We start from the raw sequence: 19,904 nt of genomic DNA on the forward strand, positions 1-19,904 counted from the left end.
GGCTTGCTTTGACAGCCCGATAAAGGTGTGACAGTAAAAGCTGTGAAGACTGGCATTGAAATTGGATACCGCCACCTGGATGGAGCCTTTATGTACGGCAATGAAGATGAGGTTGGTGAGGCCATTCGGGCTAAGATTGCCGATGGAACGGTGAAGCGGGAAGACATCTTCTACACCAGCAAGGTATGAGATGTTCCTTTAAACATACGGTCATGGGCAGGATGCTGTGTACTTGCGTAAATCCCCTCAGATGAGATTCGCCCCCTCACCCCCTGAGTAGACAACAATTTCTGTTGATTTCCCGTTTATAAAAATGGAAGGAGAGGAGGCAAAGGGAGGGGGCCAGAGGTACGAGTAACTGGCGAGAGAGGGATCTGGAATGCACAGAGCTGGGGGGTAAAGGACATGTGGAAAGTAGGGGAGGGGAGTTGTAGTAGGAGAAAAATAGTGGATTCAGCAAGGCGTAGGGGGTATTTCAGAGAGGTTTAACTTCATCTGCGAGTGACTTGAGATAGGTGGTATGGTTTCTGAAACATGACTCATCGGCTTTGCGAATTTGAGGAAAAGATCTAAACCTTCGGGACTCTTTGGAGACTTGAGAGTCGACATGAATGTGTGTGAAAGGTGACTGAATTTTGTGGAGCTGTCTCCTCTGCCTTTTAAATTTTGAAAAATAAAATTCTGTTGTGACTCAGTTGAAACAAAATAGTGCTAGCAATTTCAATAAATGTTTATTGACAATCCTGAAGGTTATCATGATAGAATTAGTACTATTTAATCACTTCACAACTTATCATTATCAGAGTGGGCAGCCTGTAAGTTCACAATTTGATTGATAGCTCTGAGTGGTTATAAAGGGATTGGGGGTTATTTTTGATGCAGAGCTATGAATGTTTGCTTTTAATAAGGGTTTAAGCACTTCAAAGAATTTTAATATATTGATTTGGGCATGTATCAATGAGAGGGTTTTGTTTTAAGACACTGAAGTTGTAGTAGATATTTAGGATTTTATTTTGTCTCAGCCTGGATACTAGGTGTGTTGGCATGGAGGATATGTGACCCACACCCACTATTGTTTGCCCATGAGTTGGCACAAGTTGGCATGGGGCTAGAAAGGGCTATGGGAGTTGATTGATGGACATACGCTTGCATGGAGGGTATGAGGGGCCATGAGGTGAATGGATGAGGTTGCATGAGTATATGGGGAGTGTGTGTGGGATGAGGCAGAGCAAAGACTAGATGGTCTTGATGTTTTATTATAACTGGGACAAAGTCCCAGCATTGAGATGAGCTTTTTAAACAGCCTGACTTGGCACTCGGCAGCTCCTTTTTTTAAAATGTTTTTTTATTTATTAGTCACAAGGCTTACATTAACACAATGAAGAAATTCCCCTAGTTGGCACAGTCCGGCGTCTGTTCGAGTCAATGCACCTAACCAGCACGTCTTTCAGAATGTGGGAGGCTCCTGGGGGAAACCAATGAAGACATGGGGAGAATGTGCAAACTCCACACAGACAGTGACCCAAGCCGGGAATCGAACCCAGGTCCCTGGCGCTGTGAGGCAGCAGTGCTAACCACTGTGCTACTGTGAGGGGCAGTAGGCCCCTATGCCCCTAGAGGAAAAATCTAACTCGGGGAAGTTTCTCCTGAATTGGATCAAGTACCCGACTCTGGGTACTTGACCCGAGAGCAAGAATTTGACTTCAAGCATTGGATCCCCACTTGTCAGCAGGGCCCCCAGATAGTGAGCAGGAGCAAACTCCACATAGTTTGTTTTGCCTTCACCAGTTCATTGATTGAGTTCTTGACCTGTATTCCATCAGTATAACAATGTTAACAAATGAATCATGGTTTAAAAGACCCCCTCCCATCATTCATACATTGCCAGTAAAACTGATCATGTATTTCCAGTTCACTCGGGGTGTCTGGGTTGCTACGGAAACAGGAATTTTTTACATTGTAACCTGGAGCTATGGATAGTGAGAGTAGAGGCTCCAACTTTCTTTCCATCACATGGCAGACCAGGGGGTTTCTCCCACTCTCACTGCCTGCCATTGGATTTTCAGGTTGGCACTCAACGTGTTTGGTCAAGTTACGAACGCACCTTCCTTGGCCATCAAACCCTGGGGTGGGACCCGAACCTGGAGTTCTGGCTCAGAGGCAGGGATGCTACCCTCTGTGCCACAAGACCTCCCATCATCTGCTGTACAGGGCATGTAATGTTATAAAACTTTAGAAAACACAAAGGGCTATGAACAACAGGACACCAAATACTGATAGCAGAAGAGTCAGAGGAACTGAGGAAAAGCAAGAGCAAGGTAATGAATTTTGAGGAGAGAAAGGCAGCATTAATGTTGGATCAAACTTTAGCCAGTGATGAGTAGCATACAGAGGAATATAAAGGATATATGGCACAGAAACAGGTCCAACCCAGCCCCAAATCTTCCCTCTTCCCTCATCGTCATCTTGCTTCAAAACCTATTCTCTTCTCTTCTCATATGTTTATCTAATTTCCTCGCCTCGTGATCTGAGTAGCATCAGAAATGAAATCCCTTTTTTTAATGAAAAGCAGAATACTGCAAATGCTGGAAATCTGAAATAATGGCTGGAATTCTCCAGCCGTTTACGCCTGGCCGCTGTTGCCAGCGAGTACAGAGAATTTGGCGCTCAGCGGGAATGGAAAATCTCAGCAATGGGTGAGCTTGTAGAATCTAGGAGCAGGAGTAGACCATTCGGCCCTTCGAGCCTGCCCTGTCATTCAGTATGATCATAGAATCCCTACAGTGCAGAAGAATCTCCAATTGCAACGGGATCTTGATCAATTGGGCCAGTGGGCTGACGAATGGCAGATGGAGTTTAATTTAGACAAATGCGAGGTGATGCATTTTGGTAGATTGAACCAGGGCAGGACTTACTCAGTTAATGGTAGGGCGTTGGGGAGAGTTACAGAACAAAGAGATCTAGGGGTACATGTTCATAGCTCCTTGAAAGTGGAGTCACAGGTGGACAGAGTGGTGAAGAAGGCATTCGACATGCTTGGTTTCATCGGTCAGTACATTGAATACAGGAGTTGGAATGTCTTGTTGAAGTTGTACAAGACATTGGTAAGGCCGCACTTGGAATACTGTGTGCAATTCTAGTCACCCTATTATAGAAAGGATATTATTAAACTAGAAAGAGTACAGAAAAGATTTACTAGGATGCTACCAGGACTTGATGGATTGAGTTGTAAGGAGAGGCTGAATAGACTGGGACTTTTCTCTCTGGAGCATAGGAGGCTGAGGGTGACCTTATAGAGGTCTATAAAATAATGAGGGGCATAGACAAGGTAGATAGTCAATATCGTTTCCCAAAAGTAGGGGAGTCTAAAACTCGAGGGCATAGGTTTAAGGTGAGAGGGGAGAGATACAGAAGTGTCCAGAGGAGCAATTTTTTCACACAGGGTGGTGAGTGTCTGGACTAAGTTGCCAGAGATAGTAGTAGAGGCAGGTACAATTTTATCTTTTAAAAAGCATTTAGATAGTTACATGGGTACGATGGGTATAGAGGGATATGGCCAAATGTGGGCAATTGGGATTAGCTTCGGGGTTTCAAAAAAAAAGGGTGGCATTGACAAGTTGGGTCGAAGGGCCTGTTTCCATGCTGTAAACCTCTGACTCTATGACTCTAAGGCAATTTGGCCCACCAAATATGTACCAACTACAATCCCACCCAGGCCCTATCCCCATAACCTCACTTATTTACCCTATTAACTCCCTGACACTAAGTGGGAATTTAGCATAGCCAATCAACCTAACCCGTACATCTTTGGAGTGTGGGAGGAAACTGGAACACCCAGAGGAAACCCATGCAGACATGGGGAGAATGTGCAGACACCACACAGACAGTGACCCGAGGCTGGAATTGTACTCTGGTCCCTGGTGCTGTGAGGCAGCAGTGCTAACCGCTGTGCCACCATGGTTGATCCTCTATCTTAATGCCGTATCCCACTTTCTCCCTGTACCCCTTGATGTTGGGGCAAGAAAAGAAATAAGAATAAAAGATGTCAAGTGCAGGTGCTGCTGACTGAAAAGGATACAAAATGAGAGAGTTGATTGCTGAAATTGTTGAACTTGGTGTGTGCAGAAAGCTGTACAATGCCTCATCGACAGATAAGGTGCTGTTCCTCGAGCTTGCATTGAGCTTCGCTGGAACATTGCAGCAGGCCAAGGACAGAGATGTCAGTGTGAGAGCAAAGTGGAGAATTAGAATGACAGGTCATGGGAAGCTCGGGGTCATGCTTGTGGACTGAACAGAGGTATTCCACAAAGCAGTCACCCAGTCTGTGTTTGCTCTCTCGTGCAGAGGAGATTGCATTGTGAACTGTGAATATATTAATTGGATTGAAAGAAGTCCAAATAAATCACTGCATCACCCAGAAGGCGGTTTAGGGCCTTGGACAGAAAGAAGTGAGGAGGTAAAATGGCAGGTGTTAGACGAGCAGGTGCTGAGGGAAGGTCCTGAGGGAAGGTGTTGTAAGAAACTGAGTGTCTAGCGTATCAAGGAGGGATCGCTGTCTTTAGAATGCTGATTGGGGAGGGCAGGGATGATATTGGTGACACCATCATGGTAAAAGTGATGGAGAACAGAGGCTGGTGGGATAGGAGGGGAACCCTATCATAGTTCTGGGAGAGAGGAAAGAAGTGAAGTCCACATCTGGAGACCAGATCGGTGAGACCACATCTGGAATATTGTGTACACTTTTGGTCATCGCATTTGAAGAAAGATACAACAGCATTTGAACCAGTTTAGAGAAGGTTCACTCGACTCATTCTTGGGATGAGCAGGTGATGCTCTGAAAAAATGTTGAGCAAATTGAGTTTATACTCATTGGAGTTTAGCAGACAGAGGTGATTTTATTGAAATATATAAGATGCTGAGGGGACTTGACAGGGTGAATGTTGAGGATGTTTCCCCCTGTGGGAGAGACTAGAACTAGGGATATACATTAAATTTAAAGTAGTGATTGTCTCTTTAAGGGCAGCACAGTAGAAGTGGGTCGCCTGGCTTGAGGGTTCAATTGGGATTGAGTGGGTAATCACTCCAGGGGGTGGCATCCTCTCTCGGGCAGTAGGCATGTAGGGACTGGGGCATTCTGTACAGTTTCTCCTTTTAATACCTTTTCGTATTTCTGATGAAGTCTGGATGTGGAGATTTTGACGTAATTGACGGCTGAGTTGCACTGATTTCTGATTGACATGAGAGATGAGGGTTCTGGGAGAACACATGAAAGTCAAGTTGAGGCCACAACCATAGTCACGATACTCTTCCCCCAGTTTCATGTAGTCATTTTACAAGGGACCCCAGAACACCATTAAGAGCCCCACAGTCAACTTGTCTAGCCCTGGAGACTTGCCCTTGGAGAGGCTGCCGAGGGCACTGGTCAGTTCTGTCAAAATGTGGAGATGCCGGCATTGGACTGGGGTAAACACAGTAAGAAGACTCACAACACCAGGTTAAAGTCCAACAGGTTTATTTGTAGCAAACGCCACTAGCTTTCGGAGCACTTGCTGCTCCGTCAGGTGGGTGGGAGTTCTGATCACAAACAGGGCATACAAAGACACAAACTCAAGACACTCATTGTCTGTACCTTTAAGACTTGATTAGCTGTAAAGACTCTCATTCCAATCATTATTCATGTAAATTGAGTTTGTGTCTTTGTATGCTCTGTTTGTGATCAGAACTCCCACCCACTTGACGGAGCAGCAGGTGCTCCGAAAGCTAGTGGCGTTTGCTACAAATAAACCTGTTGGACTTTAACCTGGTGTTGTGAGACTTCTTACAGCTCTGTCAAACCGAGGGGAGTGTCGCACTTTCCTGTGCCCTCTGGGCTGACCTGCAGCAGGTCTTCCCACAAAACTCTGCAAGCATTCTTGCTGGACAGATCCGGAGAGAACAGAGAAGAGTATTTGGCTCTGACTTCCTCTGGATCCGAGACGAAGGATCCGTGGTCAGCCACAGCATAAGGAGCTGCTGACAGATGTATGTCTTTTTTCCAGTGAGTAGAAGAAGAGGGAGCCATGGTCCAGGTCTGCAAGAATCCGGATCCGTGACCTTGCGTACGTGCCACGGGACCCGACAACTTGCAGGATTCTGCAGCGTGCCCTTTTTCTCCCTGTATGCCAGCCACAGGGCCGGGTCCTCATTGAGCTGACTGAGATGTGACTCCAGGTCGAACACCATCTTTCTCCAACTCCTCAATACTGGATTTCTGCCTCTTTGTCATTCCCCCTTGTGTAGACCTGATAGAAAGTACGGATGTGAGTCTTTTCCCACATCACTCCATAGGCTCAGGGAGGGGAAGCCTCCCCACTTCCTTCTTCAGCCGGCCCAGAAACGACGTAACGAGACTGGGAACCACCCGTCCTCCAGCAGCAGGTTGTTAAAGTGTCAGTACCCCCACCTCCAGATGCAGAACCAAATGAGTTCTGCCCACACCATACAGTGGTCCGAGCCCAGCACCTGTTACACAGAAGCTGCCAGGACAGGATACTGGCCTGCCCCCAACACCAGATACACATGCCACCCTACCACTGCCCTCCCAATCCAACCTCCCGCTTGGACCAACACCCCCCGCCTGAAAAGCCTGCTCTAACCACCCCCCCCACCCCCCTCACCGCCTTACCCCTCCAACCTCCAGGATGTAAAGTTTTAGTGGTGTAAAATTGACTGCCTATGTAAGCATGTAGCTACTGCGTCTTTTAATCCAAATATTTATTACAATCCGTTTTAATATTAGTTATGATCCCTTTTAATAAATTCATATTTGTTTGATTAGTTTATTGTCCCTAAAACAGTCGTCCTACACAACTGTGTCCAGCTGTTCCCTATTTTTATGCTCTTTAGATAGAACCCATCATCAATAAAAAGTAGGTGGCAGCATGGTAACAAAAACAAAACTTTGAAGGAAACCTTTGCTGTTTGTAATATATATAAATGATTTGGAGAAAAATGTAACTGGATTGATTAGTAAGTTTGTGGACAATACACAAACGTTGGTGGATTTGCAGATAGTGATGAGGACTGTCAGAGGATACAGCAGGATAAGATCGGTTGGAGACTTGGACGGAGAGATGGCAGATGGAGTTTAATCCGGACAAATGAGGTAATACATTTTAAAGATAGGAAATATACAGTAAATGGCAGAACCCTTGAGAGTATTGATAGGCAGAGGGATCTGGGTGTACAGGTACACAGGTCACTGAAAGTGGCAATGCAGGTGGAGAAGGTAGTCAAGAAGGCATACGACATGCTTGCCTTCATTGGCCGGGGCATCGAGTTTAAAAATTGGCAAGTCATAGAACAAAAGAACATAGAACAGTACAGCACAGAACAGGCCTTTCGGCCCACGTTGTTGTGCCGAGCTTTGTCTGAAACCCAGATCAAGCTATTTCCTCCCTATCATCCCGAAGTACTCCATGTGCCTATCCAATAGCTTCTTAAATGTTCCTAAAGTTTCTGACTCCACTATCACTGCAGGCAGTCCGTTCCACACCCCAACCACTCTGAGTAAAAAACCTACCTCGGACATCCTTCCTATATCTCCCAAAATGAACCCTATAGTTATGCCCCCTAGTTACCACTCCATTCACCCGAGGAAATAGTCTTTGAACGTTCACTCTATCTATCCCACTCATCATCTTATAAACCTCTATCAAGTCTCCTCTCAACCTCCTCCGCTCCAAAGAGAAAAGCCCAAGTTCCCTCAACCTTTCCTCATAAGACCTACCCTCCAAACCAGGCAGCATCCTGGTAAATCTCCTTTGCACTCTTTCCAGTGTCTCCACATCCTTCTTATAGTGAGGTGACCAGAACTGCACACAATATTCCAAATGTGGTCTCACCAAGCTCCTGTACAGTTGCAGCATAACCCCACGGCTCTTAAACTCAAACCCCCTGTTAATGAATGCCAACACACTATAGGCCTTCTTCACGGCTCTATCCACTTGAGTGGCAACCTTCAGAGATCTATGGATATGAACCCCAAGATCCCTCTGTTCCTCCACATTCTTCAGAACCCTACCTTTAACCCTGTAATCCACATTTAAATTTGTCCTACCAAAATGAATCACCTCGCATTTGTCAGGGTTAAACTCCATTTGCCATTTTTCAGCCCAGCTCTGCATCCTATCTATATCTCTTTGCAGCCTACAACAGCCCTCCACCTCATCCACTACTCCACCAATCTTGGTGTCATCAGCAAATTTACTGATCCACCCTTCAGCCCCCACCTCCAAGTCATTTATAAAAATGACAAATAGCAGAGGACCAAGCACTGATCCCTGTGGCACTCCGCTGGTAACCGGTTTCCAGTCCAAAAATTTTCCATCCACCACCACCCTCTGTCTTCTGTTAGATAGCCAGTTACCTATCCAATCGGCCAAACTTCCCTCTATCCCACACATCCTTACATTCTTCATAAGCCGACCATGGGGACTTTATCAAACGCCTTACTAAAATCCATGTATATGACATCAACTGCACTACCTTCATCTACATACTTAGTTACCTCTTCAAAAAATTCTATCAAATTTGTGAGGCAAGACTTGCCCTTTACAAATCCGTGCTGACTATCCCGCATTAAGCTGCATCTTTCTAAATGGTCGTAAATCCTATCCCTGTGGACTTTTCCATCAACTTACCGACCACCGAAGTAAGACTAACCGGCCTATAATTACCAGGGTCATTTCTATTCCCTTTCTTAAACAGGAACCACATTCGTCACTCTCCAGTCCTCTGGCACCACCCCCGTGGACAGTGAGGACGCAAAGATCAATGCCAAAGGCTCTGCTATCTCATCCCTTGCCTCCCAAAGACTCCTAGGATATATTTCATCAGGCCCAGGGAACTTATCAACTTTCAGTTTCTTCAAAATTGCTAGTACATCTTCCCTCCGAACATCTACTTCCTCCAGCCTATCAGCCTGTGACACCCTCTCTTCCTCAAAAACATGGCCCCTCTCCTTGGTGAACACCGAAGAAAAGTATTCATTCATCACCTCTCCTATCTCTTCTGACTCCATGCACAAATTCCCACTGCCGTCCTTGACCGGCCCCAACCTCACCCTGGTCATTCTTTTATTCCTCACATAAGAGTAAAAAGCCTTGGGGTTTTCCTTGATCCAACCCGCCAAGGACTTCTCATGCCCCCTCCTAGCTCTCCGAAGACCCTTTTTCAGCTCATTTCTTGCTAACTTGTAACCCTCCATTGAACCAACTGAACCTTGTTTTCTCAACCTTACATATGCTTCCTGCTTCCTTTTGACAAGACATTCCACCTCTTTTGTGAACCATGGTTCCCTCACTCGGCCATTTCCTCTCTGCTTGGCAGGGACATACCTATCAAGGACACGCAGTATTTGTTCCTTGAAAAAGTTCCACTTTTCATTAGTGCCTTTCCCTGACAATTTTTGTTCCCATCCTCTGCTTCCTAATTCCTGCCTGATTGCATCATAATTACCTCTCCCCCAATTGTAAACCTTGCCCTGCCGCATGGCCCTCTCCCTCTCCATTGCAATAACAAAAGACACCGAATTGTGGTCACTATTTCCAAAGTGCTCTCCCACAACCAAATCCAACACTTGGCCCGGTTCATTTCCCAGTACCAAATCCAATGTGGCCCCACCTCTTGTCGGCTTATCCACATATTGTGTCAGGAACCCCTCCTGCACACACTGCACAAAAACTGCCCCATCCGAACTATTCGACCTATAAAGGCTCCAATCAATATTTGGAAAGTTAAAGTCCCCCATGACAACTACCCTGTGACCTCCACACCTATCCATAATCTGCTTAGCAATTTCTTGCTCCACATCTCTATTACTATTTGGGGGCCTATAGTAACTCCTAACAACGTGACCGCTCCTTTCCTATTCCTAACCTCAGCCCATATTACCTCTGTAGGCAGATCCCCTTCGAAATGCCTTTCTGCAGCCGTTACACTCTCCTTGATTAACAGTGCCACTCCTCCACCTCTTTTACCAGCTACCCTACACTTACTGAAACATTTATACCCCGGAACTTCCAACAACCATTCCTGTCCTTGTTCTACCCATGTCTCCGTAATGGCCACAACATCGTAGTCCCAAGTGCCAATCCACGCCCCAAGTTCGCCTACCTTATTTTGGATGCTCCTTGCATTGAAGTAGACACACTTCAACCCACCTTCTTGTCTGCTGGTACCCACCTTTGACCATGATACCCTTCCCAGTACCTCACTACACTCACTGACCTCCGGATTACAACTCCTTTTCCCATCCCCCTGACAAATTAGTTTAAACCCCCCCCCCGAAGAGCTGTAGCAAATTTCCCTCCCAGGATATTGGTGCCCCTCTGGTTCAGGTGCACCCCGTCCTGTTGGTACAGGTCCCACCTTCCCCAGAAAGTGTTCCAATTATCCACATAGCTGAAACCCTCCCTCCTACACCATCCCTGCATCCATGTGTTTAACTGCACTCTCTCCCTGTTCCTCAACTCGCTATCCCGTGGCACCGGCAACATACCAGAGATGACAACCTGTTTTGTCCTGGCTCTCAGCTTCCACCCTAGCTCCCTGAATTCCTGTTTTAAATCCCCGTCCCCTCTCTTACCTATGTCTTTGGTGCCGACGTGCACCACGACTTGAGACTGTTCCCCCTCCCCCTTTAGAATCCTGAAGACACGGTTGGAGATGTCACGGACCCTGGCATCCGGGAGGCAACATACCATCCGTGAGTCTCTCTTGTTGCCACAGAACCTCCTATCTATCCCTCTAACAAACGAGTCCCCAATAACAATAGCTCTACCGCTCTCCCCCTTTCCCTTCTGAGCCACAGGGACGGACTCAGCGCTGGCGATCTGGTCACTGTGGCTTACCACTGGTAGGTCGCCCCCCTCACCTGTATCCAAAGTGGAATACTTGTTGCTAAGGGGATCCCCGTACCGACTGCTTCCTCCAAGCCCCTCTCACTGTCACCCATCTATTTTCATTCCCTGGAGCAACTATATCCCTGAAGCTTGTGTCTATGGCCCTCTCTGCCTCCCTGATGACCCTAAGCTCATCCAACTCCAGCTCCAGCTCCCTAACGCAGTCTTGGAGGAGCTGCAGATGGATGCACCTCCCACAGGTGTAATCAGCAGGGACACTGACGGTGTCCCTCACCTCAAACATTCTGCAGGAGGGACATTGCACTGCCTTCACTTCCATCCCCTCCATATAACTTACTGCTACAAAGAAAAAGAATTGCTCCAATGGAACACTGAACCCTTTTTCCCCTTCCTCAGAGTGCACTGGGAAAGAAGTTTAAAAAGCAGGAACACAGAGCGGTGACAGTTTAAAAAGCAGGAACACAGAGCGGTGACAGTTTAAAGAGTGGGAACACAGAGCGGTGACAGTTTAAAAAGCAGGAACACAGAGCGGTGACAGTTTAAAGAGTGGGAACACAGAGCGGTGACAGTTTAAAAAGCAGGAACACAGAGCGGTGACAGTTTAAAGAGTGGGAACACAGAGCGGTGACAGTTTAAAAAGCAGGAACACAGAGCGGTGACAGTTTAAAAAGCAGGAACACAGAGCGGTGACAGTTTAAAAAGCAGGAACACAGAGCGGTGACAGTTTAAAGAGTGGGAACACAGAGCGGTGACAGTTTAAAAAGCAGGAACACAGAGCAGTGAGAGTTTAAAGAGCAGGAACACAAAGCGGTGACAGTTTAAAAAGCAGGAACACAGAGCAGTGAGAGTTTAAAGAGCAGGAACACAAAGCGGTGACAGTTTAAAAAGCAGGAACACAGAGCGGTGACAGTTTAAAGAGCGGGAACACAGAGCGGTGACAGTTTAAAGAGCAGGAACACAGAGCGGTGACAGTTTAAAGAGCAGGAACACAGAGCGGTGAGAGTTTAAAGAGTGGGAACACAGAGCGGTGACAGTTTAAAAAGCAGGAACACAGAGCGGTGACAGTTTAAAGAGTGGGAACACAGAGCGGTGACAGTTTAAAGAGCAGGAACACAGAGCGGTGACAGTTTAAAGAGCAGGAACACAGAGCGGTGACAGTTTAAAGAGCGGGAACACAGAGCGGTGACAGTTTAAAGAGCGGGAACACAGAGCGGTGACAGTTTAAAGAGTGGGAACACAGAGCGGTGAGAGTTTAAAGAGTGGGAACACAGAGCGGTGACAGTTTAAAAAGCAGGAACACAGAGCAGCGACAGCTTAAAGAGCGGGAACACAGAGCGGTGACAGTTTAAAGAGTGGGAACATGTTCATAAATAAATGTTCATAAAACAGAACCTGTGAGAGTCCCAGACGAAGTAAAATTTCAAATAGATCGATTTAAATAGATGCTGGTTGGTCAAAGTTCAGGTAAGAAGTTGTCACTTTACTTCCATCAGAAAATGGAAAATCATTCTACGGTGTGATCCATGTCCAATAAAATGAGAACAAGAAAACATTTTACAATCAGTAAGGAAAGGTAACATCTCCTCCATGATCACACACAAAGCGGTGTCCTCAGTCCCCTACTATACTCCTTATACACCTATATGTTGCAGCTTTATAGAACCTTAGGCCGCACTTGGAATATAGTGTTCAATTCTGGTCGCCACACTACCAGAAGGATGTGGAGGCTTTGGAGAGAGTACAGAAAAGATTTACCAAGATGTTGCCTGGTATGGAGGGCATTAGCTATGAGGAGAGTTGGAGAAACTTGGTTTGTTCTCACTTGAACGACGGAGGTTGAGGGGCGACCTGATAGAAGTCTACAAGATTGAGGGGCATGGACAGAGTGGATAGTCAGAAACTTTTTCCCAGGGTGGAGGAGTCAATTACTGGGAGACATAAATTTAAGTTGTGAGGGGCAAGGTATAAAGGAGATGTATGAGGCAAGTTTTTATACAGAGGGTGGTGGGTGCTTGGAATTCGCTGCCAGGGGAGGTAGTGGAAGCAGATACAGTATTGACTTTTAAGGGGCTCTGGACAAATACATGAATAGGGTGGGAATGGAGAGATATGGTCCCCGGAAAGGTAGGGGGTTTTAGTTCAGTCAGGCAGCATGGTCGGTGCAGGCTTGGAGGGCTGAAGGGCCTGTCCCTGTGCTGTAATGTTTTGTTCTCTTTGTTCTTTGAAACTTACAAAACAAAATGAAATTCTCATTGCTAATGATTCATGCCCACCCCCATGGTGCCAAATGGTCATGGAACAGGTTTTGCAAGGAGGTCTTGTCGTGGTTCCCCAGGACGACAATTCGTTCACATCGGTTTAAAACAGAGAGTCTGAGCAGCGATCTTCCAAGCAATAGACTTTATTTCTCAGCACAAGCGATAAAGTCGGGATCTCCGGATCAATCCAAAGAGCCCTTGGGCTTACAGTCTTTTATGTACATTTCAGCCTCATATCTCAAGATCCTTATCTCCCTTTTACAGCCTGTCCTTGGTTGTTATCTTACCCTACAGCCCGACCTTTCTTTGGCCACCATTATTTTTAGTTGACCCTTTATCTGTTTTCTTTGCAATTGGTCGTTCCCTGTTATATCTCTTTGTTTCTTAAACCATGGTGGTTATAACTCTTGCTTTTATCTGAACTTTTCTGTTTGTACAATAATCATGGTTTTGCAGGCTAAGGCCGAATGTGTTTAGAAGAAAAGACATTCTCTCTGCTGATTTATGGTCCACTAATGTGTTTAGAAGAAAATACATCCTCTCTGCTGATTTATGGTCCACTATTAAGTTGAACCACCGAGCAGTCTTCCTTGTTTTCCCAGGTGGCTATTGTTTGCTTTCCTTAATTAGTGATTGCTATATTACTTCTCTAGTTCCTCCGCTTTGATCATATCGACTACACTTGATTATATTAGGTCGGGTCACACGAGGTTACTTTAGGTTATATACCCATCTCACTACTCACCTAAATCTGCTATATCATTTTACTAAAACCTGTGAATCTGAATTTCATACCTAGCTCATACAATATCTAATACAATTTCCCTTACAATCCCCCCTTTGAGGCTTCCCTAGCCTCATCCCAATTATCAAGCTCAAATAATCCCCTTGCTCAATCCCATTTGTATTTTATTTTAATCACTTTTTCCAGGCGATGTGGAGGAGCCGAATATTTTGGTCAGGGATCAGTGTCCCTATTCTAACTTTATCATAATTTGTCTATCCCGGTTCTGATTTTTGGGTTGCTCCTCCAGATTGCCTGCCCCTGACAGTCATCAGCCAAAAACCTTCCCACTCTTGTCTTGGGAAGGGAAAAAGACTGATTCCTGTGTACAGACTAAGTTCTCCTGGTTTCGTGCGGACTTCAGCAAGGTGCTGTTGTTTCCACAAGGTGATCTTCCACTATTGTAGTTATTTTACAGAGTGACGAGTTTCAACTTCGACCAAGGTCATTGTGAATCCACTCAGCGGGGGCGGCTCAAGGTTTTCCCATTCCTCTGTTTTTTCTCTCGAGCGTGAGCTGCTTAGCACCCGCGTCACCATCTGCCGCGCTGCCATTCTGGTAAGGAAGGATCTCAGGGCGGGTAAAAAACAACAAAATATCAATCCCAGAATGATTATTGTTGCGATTGCTACAGCTCCAGCTTTGGCAAACCACGCCCCCCATCTTCCTAATATTCTGTCCAGCCAACTCCATACCTCATGCCCAAACCCAGCATTTTCTTTCACTTCTTTCTTAAGATTTTTTAACTTATTCATGGCTTGTGTAAATGACCCCTCTGGATTAGTGTTATTAGGGATAAATGTGCAGCACTGATCCCCAAACATAACACACACCCCTCCTTTCTCTGCCAGGAGCCAATCTAACGCCTGTCGATTTTGCCACGCCATTTTGCTGGTCGCATCCAACTGCTCTCCTAAGGCCTCCAGGGCATCATTCGTATAATTAATAAACCTCTGCTGCTTATAATAGATGTAATTGATCCACTCAGTATTCTTGCTGGGTGTGATCCAAACAAAGAGGGATTCAAACCCTGCAGCTATTTCGTTCCTAGCTTTGAACTCATTCGGGATACCGCGGGGTTGTCCGATTGCGTCCAATTTTATCGTAGGGTCAGGGGTATATGCCCTCTTAATTCTTTGTGATTTAATTCCTCTTTCCACCGGTAGTATCACAGTGCTCTGGGCAACTTCTACTTGCAACGCCGTGGGAGACACTTTGGTGACTTCAAACGGTCCTTCTCGTCTCGGTTCGTTCCAACGTCTCCGGAACTTTCTGATGTATACTCGATCTCCAGGCTTGATCTGATGTTCTGTTACCGGATTCTCCTCCTCCTTGGCTTTTTCCTGTTCAAATATAGTTCTATGTATAACAGTTAATTGTTGTATATATTCTTTTGTGCTTTGATCTAAACATTCTAGCGTAGGACCTCCTGATCCCCTGATCTTAGGTACTGGCATTACTCTTCCTGTCATCATTTCATGTGGGCTCAAATGTGTGATTCTGTTTTCCTGACTCCTGTATTGCATTAGAGCCAATGGCAGAGCATCTATCCAGTTTTTCCCTGTTTCATTGCAAATTTTGCTTATTTTAGCCTTAAGGGTCCCGTTTGCTCTCTCCACCATTCCTTGGGATTGGGGGTGATATACGCATCCAAACTTCTGCTTTATTCGGAGTGCCGAGAGTGTCTCTCTCAGTGCCCTTCCTATAAAAGCAGATCCATTGTCTGAACTTAATTGCGTGGGTATGCCAAATCTTGGGATAATTTCTTTTGACAGGAAGTTAATCACCATTCCAGATCCTTGATCTTTGGATGGCGTTGCTTCTATCCATCTGCTGAATCTATCAATAATCACTAGCATGTATCTTTTCCCTCTTACCACCTTTCCCATATCCACATAGTCCATGCATAGATGTTTAAATGGTCCTTCAGGAATGGGTATATGCCCTATTGGGGCAGTAATGCCCTTCCTGATGTTATTCTGAGCACACACCTCACACTGACTTAGTATGTAGTCAATCGAGTTTTGCAGGTATGGTGACCAGAATCCTTCCTTCTTGATCTTTCTAGCCACTTCTCCTCTTGCACAGTGGTCCACTCCATGCGCTTCGCTAATTAGTACGGTTAGTAATGATGTGGGTGCTATGACCAATCCCTCCCCATTTCTCCATATCCTGTCCTGTTGTCCCTGTAGTGCTCCTCTATCTTTCCACACTGCCTTTTCAGCTACAGAGGTTTCCTCCTGTAACTGTGCTACATCTTCTAATGTGATATGAGGTTCGATATCCCCCGTTCCTGGCCCTGGGTGTGGCCTTGCTATTTCTACTGGGGCTATCGTAGCCTCAATGCATCCTGACGCTTCTTTAGCTGCCTTGTCGGCTTTGGTGTTTCCCTGTGTGACGCTGTCTGCTCCCTTTTTATGCGCCTGACACTTAATTATGGCTAATTCCCTTGGACCCATCATGGCCCTTATTAAAGCCCTGATTTGACCTTCGTGTTGTATTGGTCCTCCTCCGCTTTTCATAAATCCCCTTTGCTTCCATATTGCCCCGAACAGATGGCAGACCCCGTGGGCATAGGCCGAATCAGTATAAATTTCCAATGCTTCCCCGTTTGCTAGCTCACATGCTCTGGTCAATGCTTTAAGCTCTGCTAATTGGGCCGAACAGGGCTGTTCACATTTCTCTGCTTCTATAACTTCAAGTCCTCCTGGTCTTTGTTCGACTATGGCATAGCCTGCGTGGTTTCCTAAGTGATCCCTGTAACATGAGCCATCTACATACAGTATCCTTTTCCCTTCTGTCACTAGTCCCTCTGCTCTTAAATCTTTTCTCAGTTTCATAAATGTTTTTGCTTCTCTTAAGCATTCATGTTCTTCTCCTTCATGAGGTAATGGCATGTAATCAGCTGGATTTACTCTGTTGCACTTTATTATCGTGATATCTGGAAATGTAGTTAGCATTCGATAATGATGGATCCTAGCAGGTGTCAGCACAAATTTTCCTTGCTCAATCAATTCAGCTACCTTATGGTATACATGTATGTTTATCGGATATCCCATTGTGACCGTAGCTGCCTTTTCGTACGCCCACCAAGCTGCTGCCAGACCTTGATAGCACGGAGGGTATCCCATTGCTACGTCGTCTAGCTTGGTACTGTAATATGCTACAGCCTGCCTTCGTCTACCCTTGCAATTTTCCTGCATTAACATTGCTGTAGCAAATCCGGCTTCTCTGTTACTCACAAATAAGTCAAAGGGCTTGTCATAGGTCGGTAAGGCCAATGCTGGTGCCTGTGCCATTTCTCTCTTTATATTCTCAAATGCGTCTGAAGCATCTTTATCCCATTTTAGTTTGGCTTTTAATTCGTCACACCCTGCCTCCTTCATTATCTTTCGTAGTGCCTGCGTTTTTTCGGCATAGCTTTCCACCCATTCTGAACTGAATCCTGTCATTCCCAAAAATGTCATCATTTGTCCCACCGTCTGTGGTTTCGGAACTTTTAGTACTGCTTCTATTTGCTGTGAAGCTATCTCCTTCTGTCCTGCTGATATTTCTCTCCCCAAGTATTCTACCTTTTTCTGGCACAGCTGCAGCTTTTTCCTGGAAACTTTATGGCCCCCTTCTGCTAGTCTTTCCAATAGTTTTAAACTATCCTTCCTGCATTGTTCTTGTGTTCCTGTGCATAATAATAAATCATCCACATATTGTATTAGTGTTCCTTCCAACTGTATTCCTTCTAAATCTGCTCTCAACACCTGATTGAATACATGTGGGGAATGTTTAAATCCTTGGGGCATCCTATTGTATGTGTATTGTTTCCCCTCGTACGTAAATGCAAAGAGATACTGACTTTCTTGAGCTAGTGGCACACTAAAAAATGCCGAACATAGGTCTATTACAGTAAACCATCTACTTTCAGGTGGTATATTTGTCATCAAGGTATAAGGGTTTGGAACTTCTACCGGCATATCTTCCACTACCTCATTAATTGCCCTTAGGTCATGCACCAATCTCCATTTTTCTCCGTCCGCCTTTTTCACTGGTAGTAGCGGTGTATTACACCTGCTCCGGGTTTCTTTTAATACCCCTGCTTCTATCAATCCCTTAATTGTCCCTCTAATTCCTTCAATTGCTTCTGTCTTGATTGGGTATTGCGGCCTATACGGCCCCTGACGTCCTATCTTTAATCTGACTTCAACTGGATTAGCGTTTTTGACCCTCCCTACATCCGTGTCCTGTCTGGACCACAACTCCTGCGGGAGGGAGTTCAAATCCTGCTCTAACCTCTCTCCACTCCAGTTCCTGTTTCTCGATTTGCACTCCTATTGTTATCTGCTTCGGTTTCCCAAGCATTTTAACATCCAAAATTATTTTCGTCATTTGTCCATTGCTGGACGTCCAAATATCTACATTGTCTGTCTGGACAAATTCTAAATCTTGTGCTCTCAACACCATTGGTCCTAGGTCTTTTGATCTGTATCCCGGATTCACTTTCAATGTGACACGTGGCTCCGCCCCAGATACAGAGAACCATTTGTTAACCCATTCATTCCTAACAATTGTGAGGGCCACTCCCTCTAGTCCGATTAAAATACTTCCTGACTTTATTTCCTGTTCTCGTCCCGCCTCCCTTTCCCATTTCTCCTGTATCTCAGGTTCCTGCCCTTCATCAAATATCATTGTACTGTGTAATTCTGTTCTTGGCCATTTGGCTTGTGGAACCCAAGTGTTTATAAGCTTTCCCCAAACTTCCCATATCTGTTTTTTAACTTGTTCCTCTATATCTCCCAACCAATATACATTAACCCCTTCCTTTCCTGGTATTTCAAGTGGATACATTCCCATCAAATCAATTCCTTGTTCAGTGCATTCTAATTTCAGTCCTAAACCTAGGATTGCATCCCTTCCCAATAGATTTAAAGGAGTTTTATCACATACTAAAATAGGTACATGGGTTGTCTTATTTCCAATGGTAACAGGTACCGGCGTCGTCATTCGAGCTAATGTTACTTTCCCCGAGAACCCCACAGTTTTTACAAACTGGTTTGACAATGGTAAGTGATCCGCATATTTCGTTTGCATGCACGTACATGTGGCGCCGGTGTCTATCATCATGGGGACCTCGATCCCTCCTACTCTAACGTTAACTATAGGTTCCTGCTCTGCAGTTTCTGTTATCTGTACGTACTGTCCTACCATTTCGGGGTTCTCTGGGCCTCCCTATGGGGAATTCTGATGGTTTACCGGCCCTTGAAACATCGGGATGCTGTTTGGCGACACTCGGCTCAGTTGTTGGCCTGTCTGCTGCTGGTTTTCTCCCTGTCTGGGAAAATTTCGCGGGCAATTCCTTTTTATGTGCCCTGCCTCCCCGCACCCCCAACACACACCTGAAGGGCCAGGCAATGGTCCCTGTCTCGGAGTCTGATGATTAACCTGTCCCTGTCCTCTCTGATTCTGATAGGGTGGCCTACCACCTCCCTGTCCTTTCCCATTTCTATTCCAGTCAGTCTGACTTTGCAGGGCGTATGGGTTTTGATAATTTAGGCCATAGGCTCCTGGGTTCATGGACAGTGGGAAGGCAGAAATGTTATAGGTTATGACGGGCTGGCCTCCATCTCCGCTCCCCCCTTTGATTAGTGCAGGTATTTCCTCTGGCTTTTGCTCCACCATCATCGGTGCTATTTTTCTGGGTGCGAGATCCTCTTTTGCCTTTAGCTTATCCTTGCTTTTGATCTCCTCCAACTGTGCCTGAAGGAGTTTACGTTGTATCTCCTTCAGCTGTTTGTCTGCATTCTTTTCTTCTTTACGATGTCTCTCTACTGCATGGGCAACATAATCCACAAACTCTCGGTAATTTTTTGAGTCCAAGCCCACCACTTCCTCCAGCCTTGTCTTAGCTGGGGCTGGCAAGCCCTCTAGGATTGCAGCCCGGAACATGGAGTTGGTCAGTGGGTCTAT

The 19,904-nt window shown here is 45.7% G+C and overlaps 1 protein-coding gene across 1 annotated transcript in view; it reads left to right on the forward strand.

Annotated features, from left to right (window-relative positions):
• The window catches only part of LOC144498725 (aldo-keto reductase family 1 member C23-like protein), an 84,030-nt gene that overhangs the window by 11,852 nt on the left and 52,274 nt on the right, over positions 1 to 19,904 (forward strand). Inside the window, exon 2 of the mRNA XM_078220297.1 lies at positions 16 to 183. Coding sequence (XP_078076423.1) covers positions 16 to 183 — 168 coding nt within the window. The remainder of the gene's footprint in view (positions 1 to 15; positions 184 to 19,904) is intronic.

The sequence above is a fragment of the Mustelus asterias genome, chromosome 9, assembly GCF_964213995.1.
Source record: "Mustelus asterias chromosome 9, sMusAst1.hap1.1, whole genome shotgun sequence".
Lineage (NCBI taxonomy): Eukaryota > Metazoa > Chordata > Chondrichthyes > Carcharhiniformes > Triakidae > Mustelus > Mustelus asterias.